The 13,410-nt window shown below is 40.2% G+C and overlaps 1 protein-coding gene across 6 annotated transcripts in view; it reads left to right on the forward strand.

Moving 5' to 3' along the window:
- The window catches only part of PIAS1 (protein inhibitor of activated STAT 1), a 60,356-nt gene that overhangs the window by 30,732 nt on the left and 16,214 nt on the right, over positions 1-13,410 (forward strand). For all 6 annotated transcript variants that reach the window (XR_003252632.1, XM_026060752.1, XM_026060753.1 and 3 more), the window contains exons 3-6: positions 9,773-9,857; positions 10,457-10,504; positions 12,083-12,173; positions 12,833-12,967. Coding sequence is in view for 5 of the 6 variants with exons in the window: in XM_026060752.1 (XP_025916537.1) it covers positions 9,773-9,857; positions 10,457-10,504; positions 12,083-12,173; positions 12,833-12,967 (359 nt within the window). In the remaining variant the exon portion in view is untranslated. The remainder of the gene's footprint in view (positions 1-9,772; positions 9,858-10,456; positions 10,505-12,082; positions 12,174-12,832; positions 12,968-13,410) is intronic.

A 13,410-nucleotide genomic window follows, 5' to 3' on the forward strand; every position in this document is an offset into this window, starting at 1 on the left:
GAAATTTCCTTTTTGAGCATGATTGATCAGGGTTACTTGGACATGCTGCATGTTTGAAGATAGATCTTGCAAYAAATCTGACCAAAATCTTTAGGGTGACTGTAGTTCAAGTTGCAACTATTAAACAATTAATTCAGCACACTTGGAAATCTAGTTTGGAAGCTATACAAGTTTTGCTTGGCGAGTATTTCTCCCTTTCATATATCAGTAAGCTGATCTATTGCTCTGTGTAATCACCATCATGGTTTATATGGAAGTCGTGTTTTTACTCTGTGTGTTTGTTGTTTTTCTTAATGTACTTTGTGGGAGGAAGTTCAACAAAACACTATTCTCAACTCGGGCCTGAGCTTTCTGACTTCCGGTTCTACAGCTTTTAATTGTGCAAGACTAAGATGAAATATTAGCTCTCTTCTGTTCATGTGCTGTAAGTGAACCAGAACTGCAGTGCATTTAGTTTCTTTTGTTGGCTTCAACTTTTATTTGCATGTGGTACGCCTCAAATTCATATATAAAGAAGAATCTTTCCGTAGTCTCAAGCCTGTTTCTTTTAAGTATGAGGTAGTTTTAACCTACTGTGTAGCTCTTTTGGTACAAGAAAAGGAGTATAATTTATTACTGTTCACTTTTGCAGATTGCTCAGGCTCCTTGTGCTTAGAACTGAGGTCACTCAGGTTCCAGGACRCTACAGTATAGGGACATTTTCAGACACAGCTGCTCTGATGTRGATGGATCGAGGCATCTACTCTGCTTCACAGGATCCAACTAGAATATCTTTGTGATAATTAGTCTTTAGTAGAAGGAGTTATGGCAAATGATGTGGTTGACTCAAAGCATGCAAGCAATCCATTAATAATCAATSAACCAGTCTGAGCTTAAGAGTAGTATCCCTTTAAAGGGGGGATAGTGGTAGTGTTTGCGTATCATCAGAGAGGAAGCTGTGCTTTTGTAATATGTGTTTTTAAGATTTCCAGATGCAACCGAGATGTTGATATTACTTAATAAGTGTTGGAAAGACTGCTGGGATGTGGAAGTCTTCCGCGACTTTAGAGCCTTTCATCTCCCTTTACGATGGCTTTATGAAAAAGGTGGTGTGGATTATGCTAATCATAGTGGTGAACTTGCTAGGGACTCTGTTATCTAATCATAAATTTTAAACTTAATTTTTTGCTTCAGTTTTAAGATGCTGTTGCTATTAGGTTTATTAAACTAGTCACTTGTTGTAGACTAAAAATACTGTAGGCCTTATTATCAGAATACCCCTTACAGAAATGTCGTAGCTTTTCAGTACTGTTCAGGTGAAGTACTTTACTGCTGCCTGTGCTTTGGGGAATAGAAGCTAAAATTTTCAAGCCTGGATGGCAACACTTGAATTCTGGGATCTGTATTTGGGTGTCTAAATAAATCAAATGATTTTAACTTACTTGAGTATGCTGGATAGCTGCAGGTCATCTTGATGGCTGTGAGGTTTCTAAGGGCTTCCAGCTTCTGGAAAACCAAACTATTAACATTTAGATGCTGAAGAAAAATTTGGGGGATCCTAACTTTAGTACCTATATTTGGAATTTTTTCCCCCCTGTGCTGAGTAGCAATCTTGGAAGGGGTGTTTAAGTTAATGGAAGTACAGCCGGATTGTTCAGCTGTCACTTTGCTCAGTGCTGTAACCCCGGTTGGGGAAGATGCACGTTTCTGTACCACACAGACAAGTCAGCCATGATCCACCGTCTGATTTAATTTAGAAAGATGATAGATGGAAATGTGTAGTGTATTGGTGACTAGTGGTGGGTTGCATATGAATACCAGAGTACTACTGTTATTCCGTGTGATAAAACCACGAAGCGGTACGCTGTCCCAGCTTCCTTGCTACGAGCCGTGGGTCCTGTCYGTGCTGCTCAGCCGCGTTGCATGTCTGTCGGTGCGTTTTTCCAGTCTGCCCCAAATCCCAGCTGGGGTGTGGAGGCACGAGGTGGGTCCTGCCTCCTCCTCTCTCCCAGCCCAGCCATATTCCCTCCCCTTGAGCAGAGCGGAGGAGCGGAGTCGCTGCGGAGCCCTGAGGGCCCAGGAAGGGCAGCAGGCAAGAAGAGTGCCCGCGTAGACTGGTTATTTGCTCTATCGAGGTASGATGGGATGGCAGAGAGTTCTGGCATGGATGGTCAGGCTGAAATTGGCCCTTAATACATGCTGTAGGTCTTCAGAARTGTTCATTGCTCAAAAATGCTGTAATACATCACTTTTTTTTTTTTTAAACTAAGTACGTAAATTTCTGTCCAGTTGCACAGAGTTTCCACTTGATCTGTTTATACAATGTATCATGAAGAGTAATAAAACACATAATATTTATGAATTAATTGTAGCCCTTGGAGTATTTCCAAGGTATTTTCCTATATATATATTTAAGCGCTATTTCAGATAAGCTCCTTTCCTTCTCCTTACTCCCTGCCTCTTCCACCCTTAGTATAGCTATGCRTGTTACTTCTGAGTATTAACTGTTAAAAGCTGTTTATGTAACTTAATTTATAATTGCAATAGACTGACCAGAACGTAAGTTCAGTTTTTCGTCTGTCTTAAGAATATCACATTGTCATTTCAGAGTAGTACAGCGTATTTGTGAGTCTAGTGTGACTGTAACCCACGGAAGTGGTTAAGAGCTGGTCACCACTGTCAAGGGAAGAATGACTTGTGTGTTTACTGAGGTGCTTTGAAACCTTAAGATTAGGCAACATCCATCGTGATAAGTGATTGAAAAGAAGTGAAGTGGCCAAGATGTCGCAGCCAGTGAGTGACAAAAGAGAAAGGGGATCTAGGAGTTGTCGTAGCTCTAAACGCTGGTTCGGTGTGGCCAAATTCTCGCCGGCGGCTGGTTCCTGCGGGACGGGCTCYGTTTCCGCACAGCCCTACGGCTCCGGTCGGGGTAGAGCATGCTGCTTGGGCCGGGTCCGACGTGGCTGTAGCGGGTAGCAATAGCCTTTCCTCGTGCCGCGGGGGGCGGCTCTGGGGGGAAGGCTCAGGTGATGTCCTGCGTATCGCGCAGGCTGGATGCCTTCGGTGGGCCGCAGGAAGCGGAGGGGCCCAGTGGGTTGCCGTTTAAAAGGTGCCGCTCAATTCTAGAAGATGGTGGGAGCGTGGTGCTAAAAGGTTGTGGTTAGTAGAAAGGAAATGTTGATGTATAAATGCTTATGTTACATAGGAACTTCGTAAATTGTGGTGGTTTGAAAAGGGCTGGTGATGCCGTCCTGAGATGCAGGTCCCAGGAAGGTGTCTCCTGCCCCGGGGAGCAGCTTGGTTTCTGCCCGTCTGCAGCTATTGCAAGGTACCGTATGGAGGCTTTTGACCTCACCTCCAACAGGGACCATGTGAACGAACCCGCTTCTGGATTGATACAGCAGGACTTGGCAAAACTAAGTTATTAAGAGCTCTGTCTGTGTAATACTGTATTATGAATTTCCTGGCTTCTGTTGCAATTTAACATAATTCAAAGCCTGTCTGAAATTATAACTTCTTAAAAGGTAAACCTCTTCTGGACTTTAATCTGAATGCAAGAATTTTGGTCTTGACTTGGAACCAATGTCTTAACTTTTCAGTAGTGATATTTGAAAGAGGACTGAACATAAATTGATGCAATGCCTTCTGCTGTTTAAAAGAATAAAAAAAAGCAAAATGGCTTTGTTGAAACAAAATGAGGTATCTTGCATATTTGAGGAAGATGTATTTATACAAGAATTACCTATGTGTTGGGTGACAACTTCTATGATGTTTAGGTTTTTCTAGTTAATGTTTTGACAAATTTAACTGATCAAAATTATGTACTGTATCAGCTTAGTCAATAAGCAATTAGACAAAAATTTATCTCACAGCGTTTAGCAGAAATTTGCTATGTTCCTGATACTCTTACTTAACATAACTATTTCTGTCTACAGAAATAAACATGCTATTATTAGAAGTCATTGGTAATAGGCCAATTCAGTTATGATTTTTCTCTTGTCCTGGTCTAAGATAGTTATTGCAGTATAAAAAGTAAGTTATATTAGTCAGAGTAAATTGCTGTATTAGAAGGTAATATATTCTCTCAACTATTTAATAAGCTGTCCTTTGCRATGAAAGATGGGAAAGATTAACCTCAGTGTGTTGGCAGTATGACGTTCAGCTGCCGTTGCCTTAGGAAGCATCCCACAACCTCAACAATATGATAGTATCAGATTCATTAAAGGTTTTAAGGTATCTGTTCTTGAATGGAAATTTAAAGACTAGCTGTTTCTCAAGTCAGCAAGAGGTATTTTACTGCAGAAAGATTGTGTGACTATTTTTAGCCATGGGTACTGGTGAGGTGGAACAGAATATTTTTAGAGCTGTAGAAAATTCTGCCACTCAAGCTGGGTTCCCCCCTCCCCCCCGCCCCTCACTCTAGTGCTACAGCATTTTTTAAAATAAAGAATAAAATCAGTAGGAAGTGTGTGTGTGTATATATATACATATGTACATATGTATATATATATATATAAACTCTATGCACATGTGTGTGGATGTGTATATATTTTTTAAGTATTTTGCGCCTGTGAATGATGACCTAATGTATTAAGACAGTTTTTGCTCAGATTTTGCAGACTTATTACTCATGAAAAAACATTTATTAAAATTTACAACCAGCAAAGGATAATTGGGTCACTTGGATTTAATGTATGCCTATCCTATATGCTATTTGGATCAGTAGCTGAATGAGCAAAACATGAAATAATTCAGGAAACTGTGGCAGTGGTGAACTGGTAAGAAGAACAGCTTTGAAGAAGAGGCTCCACTCTGTAGCATTTCTGCAACATTTTATGCTTTTTAGTGTGTTGCACTAACGTAGGAACCTGCAGAGGAAACTGAAGTGAACTTGTGCCAGTTTTTAATAAGTGCACATATATATTTACAAGAAAATGCAGATTTTGTTCATTCCTTTTCCTGGATCTAACTTGGATGAATGAAGGATGAGTAAATACTCCCACCCCACCCTCGAGCCCCTCCTGGCCCCCAAAACCAGTGACACTCCCGAGGACGAGGGGATTTGTATATGGCTCATCTGAAACTGTTCTTGTTGGCACCTGTTTAGTTAAATAAGTGTGTGTGGAAAGCTTTTTATTACACATTTTCAAAAATCTGCCCTTTCAGATATTTGAATTATTCAGGAAACTTTTTAGCAACAAGGTAAAGCAATACTTGTAATTAGTGATATTTTTAAAGTACCGAGCCTTTGTTCTTTATATGTAAATAACAATAATAAGAGACACTTGTGCATTGTATGTTGCTCGAATTTCTTTCTGAGATTGCAAAGGCAGTGGCTTATAGACCGCTGCTAACTAATCCTCCGAGCTCTGTACCATTCGGAGACTGCGAAAGAAAAGGTTATAAAATTTAATAATTCATAGTTGTGGAAAAAATGATCTTGGCAACTTTCATAYGAATGTTCATATTAATTCTGTTGTGCTGGCTAGATCCCCTCTTTATTATATTATATGTTCTATTTTATCTGCTCAGTTTTCAACTGGAGATCTATTTTTGCCTTTCCTTTGCTAAATAATAACAGTTGTTTGCAGGGCACGGYTGCCATCTCTAGCCCTCAAAATGATTTTCTTGTGTAAAATTACATATATGCATAATTCTGGTTTTAAGCACACTCCAGATCTTTAAAAGTAAACTGTTTCACTTACCAAAACCTATTCAGTGCTTCTAAACCCAGCAGAAATACTAGATGAATTAATAACAGTCTGTTAGCTTTTGTACGCTCCTRAATTTCAGACTTCCTCTAGCTTTTCCTCGCAAAATCGGAAGTTCTTAGAGGCAGGGGAGTTCGTATGGTCATAGATGAGCTTGGAAGCCTAGTCGTCAATGGAAAGCTGCTAAATTAGCTCAGTTTAACATATTCTGCATCATTTGTAGGGTAAATACATCTAGAAATAACATGCAGAGAATAAAAGGATAGTGAGAAAATGTATGTGAGAAGATCAGAGAAAACCACAAACTTCTTTTTGGGACTCCACAGAAAACATTTCTCATCTCCCTTCTTCCCTTCCAACGCTTTTGTTTCGCTCGCCGGATCTGCCCTGCTGCGTATCCCCGGCCCTCCGAGACGAGCCGCAGACCCGCAGCAGCTGCCCTCCGACCCCGGCAAGGCCACAGCCCCCAGCTTCGCCTTGCATTAGGACATGAGCAGCGGCATAAATTGGCAGTTGGTTTTAAAGGATGGTAAATAGAGACTTTCTGAAGCTATTTGTTTTCCTTGCCATATTTTACCGACCTCTGCTTGAATTGGCTGCCCCTGGCTTTGCCGCAGCGGAGGGTGGCAGCTGCAGGGGCTGGTTCCCGGCGGAGCGGCCGGCTGGGAAGGCAGTGCCGGGGGCACAGCAGCAATTGTGGAAGCTTAACTGAAAGCTAGGAAACGGAAGCAATGCTGTTAACCGCTACAGACAGCCCTTGTAAAACCTGCGTGTTTTTAAATGTGGTAGCCTAGTATTTTCCCTGCCGCTCACGGACTCTTTACAGCTTGCTTAGCATGTGTTAAGCTGGTTCTGTGTGGTGCTCGTGTAGCTTGTTCTTGTCACTTCTTAGTATCATGCTGAATGTAAAAATTCAAATGCTGTCTTTATAATTGGCTGAAATATGCCCGTTTGCAGAGGTTAGACATGCTTCTGGTAGCACACACTGAATTGTGCAATTTGCGTTTGAATTTGCTCTTTTTCAGGGTGGCAGTTTTGCTTCCAAGAGGCAGAATTGCACCCTGATACTAGGTCGAGGGTCCCACTGTAGCTATCTTCCAGCTGTGCGCTGTTCTGAGTAATGGGGCTCCTCGAGTGCGCTGGTACATCTTTGCCCCCTCTTTCTTTACTGCTCAATATGTCAAGAGTTTTGATGTCTTTTTAAGATTGGCTTCTGGATCATCTTTCCCTGATTAACAAGTTGTTCCTTCTTTGCAATTTGGCAGTGCTGCCAAGGGTAATCACAATGATTGCTTGTACACAAAAGCAGGGTATTGCAAACACGGCCGGTGTATATTAATGCTGTTTTGCAGCTAAGATGAGATCAAGTAGCGTGTGATGAAGTACATCTCTGATCACTGGGGACCATTGATCTATCAGCTCATAGACTTTTGCTTACAATTATTAAGATGAGCTCATGAGAAGTTAATAGCCAAATATAAGAAACAACGATAGAGGCCTTCGGTTTTTGTTCTTTGAGTTAAATTGAAAATATTTGAAAACAAACAAGCAAAAAATACCCACTGCAGCCTTCCTGCTTACCTTTTTCAGTTTAGGTGAATTCTAGGTAAGAAGAAATTCATTGACTATAGAGCGCAGAACCCAGTTCTTATTAATGCTTGGCTTTCTGTGATTTTTTTTTTTTTTTTTWAAGGTTGTGAGTTTGAAGTGGCTGTTTCTGCTGCTAAATTGTTTGATCAAGCAGAGGCTATTTAATGCCTTGTTAATGTGCTAGCAATACAGCTCATGAGGAAAACCTGAATTATGGAGGCTTCCATGTCAGCGCTGAAGAATGTACTTTGGCATTTTCTGCCATTCTAACATGTAATGCTTTAATTTGGCCAATGTCAAAAGCACCATGAAACTGAATGTAGAAACTTGAGACTCCCTTTCCAAGATCACAGATTGTTATAGAGCAAAAATAAGTGGTGGATTAATACCAGCCGGTCAGGAAGGGGGGGAATTGAGTTTTGGGATCTCTTTTGCTGCTTTGGTCAGTTATTTTCTTCTTCTAGCACCACACAAAATGGGTATTAGCTGTTTGAGTGTACCTGTAAACTGGGAATGCTGCAAAACCCAAGCAGGCAAAATGCCGAGCAGCTGAGAGGGGAAAAGACGACTGGGGAGACTTGGTTTTAGATTGTTCTTGTTGTTAACTGCTGTTAAACTTCTCTGAGTAATTAAGTCCTTAATGAAGGTAGCTTTTGTTAAACATTCAACAGCCTTGTCCAACAATTAAAGGTGTTGGAGTTCACAACAAACATTCCCAAAACTTTCCAGAACTTCTCTAGTAAAAGCAGAACTGAAATTTCTAAGGTAAAGCAAACAATTCATGGGAAGAAAATAAAAACAAATGTTCAGGCCACCTTTAAACATGTAAAAATGTGAAATAATAACTTGAGTTAATTTAATGGTCTGACGTGCAAGGGATTATTTAACTTGGTCAGCTAATTTCTCTTTTGTCGATTACAATATATAATACTGATCTTGTCATTTATAGCCAACGATAGGTGTAAACTATATATACACAAAATATTATAAAAGATTTTCATTGCTTATTGTAAATGTGTTTATTCTTCCTGCAAATTCTTACATTGTCATAGTATGACTGGCTGTCATCTTGAGCCTTGCATGTCCTTCTTTTGAGAAAAGGAATTGAGAATCTATTAAAACCAGGTGGTGGATACTGTAGGCCTGAGGGTCTAACTAAACATTAGCTTGATGCTCCATGCTGCACCCAGTCCACAGAGTGCTTTTGGACATTACAGTAGAACATTTTATTAATAAATGTTTTTTAGTTTCTATTTGTGTATTTCGGGAAACACTCAGGGTATACCCAATATGATAATTGCATTGGAAATGATGGGAAAGAAAATGTAAGTGCATGAATATAAACAATATTCAAGAAAATGTAATTCTTTTAAAAATATTTACTACTGCCAGTATTTTTGCAAAAGCTGTTATTCAGCGTAGGTTATTTATTCTTGCCCACGTAGTTTTAGTGGTGGTGTGCCCACAAGTCTGAATGACGAAGAAGGTATTACAGATCACACAGGGGCTGCTCTTGGTGTATTCTGAGTGCAGTAATTGCTCCACACAGTAACTAACAAATGAACTACATATGGTTGTTGCATATAATATAATAAAATTCACATGTTTTGTAGCATTAATGTACAAGAAAATATAAATGTAATTTTGTGAGTTTGCTGCTGTTAATACTTATACTAAGTCAATGTCAATTCTGTGGTTGTTTCTGACCAACCACATGGAGGTTTTTAACAAAATATCTGAAGCATCACCCCAAAGTATTCACTCATCTGTCACTCAGGATTGAGTTGGGAAGTGCATTATAGTAAAACAAAAAATGGTAAGCGTATTGACTGTTTAATACACAACATAGTCATTGGAGATGTTTAATGTTCTTTGGTTTTCAGCAGATGCATTAATTGTTAAGTATGATTTGTTCTGTAGCACAAAGTTGAAGATTTTATCTCTGTTGTGTGTATCTCATGAGATGCTTGTATGCTATATACTTGTTGCATTTAGCTCTATAAGATATTCTCCTGAAGCACCTAGAGGAGTTGTGTATGTTGTACTTCTCAGTCACTCTGTTTGCTTTTACAGGCTAATCCATGATCTTGTGTGTTAAAGGAAATTAAAAAAAACTTATTGATGAGGATTCCTAAACATTTTTTTATTTAATATCAAACAACACTTACAGTTAAGTTACCATGACTGACAGAAAGTCTTAAGCTGATCTGTCTCTGCTTTGCTGTTGTCTGTGTCACTTTTTTAATATATAGTCTATATATAAATATATAGCTTGTTTATTTTATTTTTATTTACAAAAGGCTTTAAATGGCAAATTTCTTGTTGGTTTTGAAATTGTTTGCAGAAACAGATGTGTCATGCTGTTGTGCTTGCTATAAAATTATATGTGTGTGTATGTGTGTATACATGTAGACACTTTAATGAAAGGGTGTAGCTCCGACTATTCTCTATTTGCTGTTTTTTAAAAATGATGCTTTCTTGTTTTCTTCTAGCATCAGATAATAGTCAGCGATTTCGAGAAACCTGCTTTGCGTTTGCACTGACACCACAACAAGTGCAGCAAATCAGCAGTTCAATGTAAGTGAGTTTTATTGATAGTACAGTATTTAAACTCCAAAAAAGAATGAGCTTACTTTAACTTTTCTTTTAAAATGTGATCTTAAAGCACACAGAAGAGTGCATAGTGCCTCAGAGAATACTCTTTTGGGCAATTCTTCTCTCTTTTGTATGTAAGATGATGGAAAGGGAAGCAGCAAGGAAGAGAGAATTAATGCCACCACTGTCCAGTGAAGAGTGGGCAGATTTCTCTTGTACTACCTACAAATCACGTAATTCTCCTACCTGCAGCCCTTTTTCACTGCTGGCCAATTCCTGTGTTGAGTTCTATATTTACTCAGTTTAAAGATGTGTGTAGTAACCCGTCGGTACAGTATACCAAAAGAAGAGAATGGTAGAGGTGAGATGAGAATGTAATTGAATTATTTACTCTGAAGAATAAAAAGTACATTTTTTTTTAGTGTGTCTTAAGGATGGTGGTTTGACTGACCAGAGGAAGGAAAGCGTGGTATGCAAAAGGGTCGACACACACAAGGGTCAACTTATAGCAAACTCTGAAAATGCATTAATGAACCTACTATATAAGTAACACATTGTAACCTGTGTTTTGTCTTTGCCAGGGATATTTCTGGGACCAAATGTGACTTCACAGTACAGGTCCAGCTAAGGTATGTGTTCATATGGCCTGTTCTCGATGCTGCTGTTTTTAAAAATATTTTGGAAATGTAAAGTATCAAATATATGCTCCCCAGCAAGTCTGTCTTACCTTTGTGGAAGAGAGTCTCATCCTACTGTCTGTAGAAAAGTTTGTTGCTGGGGATTTCAGCTACTGGCTGCTTTGGAAAGGACAGGCTTAACTACTTGTCTCTGTTATATGCAGCTTTCCTGAAGCTCCTGGTGGCCTGATATCTGGCGTGTCAGAATTCTGCATGTAGTGCATGCTATAACCAACTGATTTTTCTTCAGTTCATTGTTTTAGATTGTGCGTATGCTCCTTCCCTTAATTCTGAATCTGTCAGATTCCAGGTGCCTTGGCCTTCAGACTCCATGTGCAGGGAGGGTTGTTTTTCCTAAGAGAAGCCAAACACTGTATTTGCTGGGCATGGCAACCCAAGATCTACTTTTCTGCTGGGAATGGGAGGCAAGATTTTGGGAATCACTGTATTTGATCTTAACCTGTTGGTTATTTAGAGGTTTCAACAAATTTATCGGAAGCTGGTTAAATCCTATATATCCCTGTAATTCTCTGTAAGGGTTTGAGCAGACCTTACAGCAGAGCTGACTTCGCAGCTTGCCCTCCTTGTCAAAATGGCTGTCTTGCTGTCTTGCCTTCCATCCCTCTGCTCCTGGCTGCACTGTCTCACTCCTTTCTTGCACTGGATCTGGTGTTTGCATGACTACATGGTGAGCTGTTAACTCTGCAGACAAGAAAGCAAGTGCTTTTGGGTCTTGTTTGTCAGGTTAACTTCTGCTGATCTGCAAGTTAAATTGGCTTGGTGAGGGGTCAGGTGAACAAAAGGGAAGGGGAAGGAAGGAGAGAAAACAAGGACAGAAGGAAACTCCCCTTTTTGAGAGCAGCAACCTGTTAGGCTCAGCTGCGTTGCATAGCTATACCCTGATGTGAAGGTATGTTTGAGTGTCCCTGGAAGAAATCCAGTGGATTTGAGAGGGTCCTTTAGGTCTGTCCTTTGAATGTGCATTCCCTGCAGCCTTGGGCCTATCAGCACTTTGTAGGGCGAGGGAGGGTCTGTCTTATTTTGGTTCCAGTAGCAAATAAGCCTTTGAAATAGCATTAGCAAAAACTGGCTGAACTGAAGTAAAAGGCTTGACATAGCATCTGATGCTGTAGCTGAATAGCTGGCTGGCTTATTGAAGTTCGGAGGAGGGACAGTTGAACAGATGGCTTGYATTGTCGTTTGTGAACAGTCAAGAAGAGGTCAGGCAGGAGGAGTGGTGGGAAAGAAGCCGGATGGTCTATCTATTGTAGCAGGAACCTGCCTGTCTGAATGGTTCTGCTGTTAGACAGACCCAGTCTGAGGAATTTGAGGAACCTGTGGCCACCTTAACCCACACCTGTAATTTTGGGGGGCTTTCCTGCTTATTGAGCCATACAACTAATTTGAGGACTGTGTTTAGCAGGATTTGGCATGCTCTCATAGCTTGGTTGGAAAAAAATTCCTCCTAGGAATGGGTGGTCTTTTAAGTCATTTTAGAAGTGAAAGGTGATGGAAGCTCTTTGCTTTCAGGTTTTGTTTATCAGAGACCAGTTGTCCACAAGAAGATCACTTCCCACCCAATCTGTGTGTGAAAGTAAATGGGAAACCATGCAGCCTTCCAGTAAGTAAGATATTATTTGGGTTTATATAATCAGGTAGCATTGTTATGAGCTGTCTGTCAGAAACGTACCTGAGCATTTATCCTAACCTTTGTTTTCACATTTTGGAGTGTTTGAATGAAGGTGGATGGATGAATGAAAAGACAGTTAAGTAAATTGTTTGTCACGAGACCAGCCAATAGATCTGGAAGATTAATTTTCTAACAGAGTGACAGTAAACTTTTATGTTCTAGAAACATCTGGTGAATCTGGCTGAAATTGGACCCTGTTTTTTGGAGGTCAAGTGTGCAGGGAAAAGACCGTCACTGGCCAACAGGACAAGAGAGACACTGACTTATAGTACTGGGGCACTGCCCAGGGTTAGATTGGGTGGTTTTAGCCAGGCAGGTTGAATAGGAATATTGCCAGCGGAGAAAGGTGGGATGCCAAAGGCTCCCCTTAGTATTCCCATGGGCAGGGTTAGGATGTTGTGTATGGAAAAGGACTTGTGAAATACCAGGTATTGTACTGTCTGCCATGTATATTTTTAAATTGAAGAGGGAGCCTGGTTCGGGTGGAATACAGAGCTTTTATTGGGGCAGGATTTTGGGGAGAGGGGAGGGAGAAGAGAAGAGCACTTTTTTTTTTTTTGCTGTAAGTTAAAAAATGCTTTAATTTCTAGGGCTATCTTCCACCAACCAAAAATGGTGTTGAACCAAAGCGACCTAGCCGACCAATCAACATTACCTCACTCGTCAGATTATCCACCACGGTACCAAACACAATCGTTGTTTCGTGGACTGCAGAAATTGGAAGAGTAAGTAACTTTATGTGGTACATAATGCTGCCTAAGCTTATTAATTTCTGTTTTGGCATATGTTTGAAAGATTTGAAAGATAAGCAAGTTTAATTGTGCAGAAAATACTTCATGGTTTAGCAATAGGCTGTTCCTTCTCTTGATTGCATTTCTCTGTTACTTTACACCAGGCAGATATGGCACGCTTCCCTAGATCAGTAGCCCTCAAATTTTTTCATAGTGTAACCTCTGCTCTTCGTCCATGCACCCGCCTGTCTTTGTGACTCATTGAGGGCCCACATAGTAAGTTCAAGAAATCTTACATTGGGTTTTTTGTTTAGCTTTAGACTTCAAGCTTTTCCTGATTTTGAGGCTTGACAAACCTTATCTTGGATTCAACTTTTAACTGACCTACTAACATGTGACATTCTATACAGATTGGTGTTGCTTAACCCTGAAAAAGT

The sequence above is a fragment of the Apteryx rowi genome, unplaced genomic scaffold (assembly GCF_003343035.1).
Source record: "Apteryx rowi isolate R43461 unplaced genomic scaffold, aptRow1 scaffold_170, whole genome shotgun sequence".
Classification (NCBI taxonomy): Eukaryota; Metazoa; Chordata; class Aves; order Apterygiformes; family Apterygidae; genus Apteryx; species Apteryx rowi.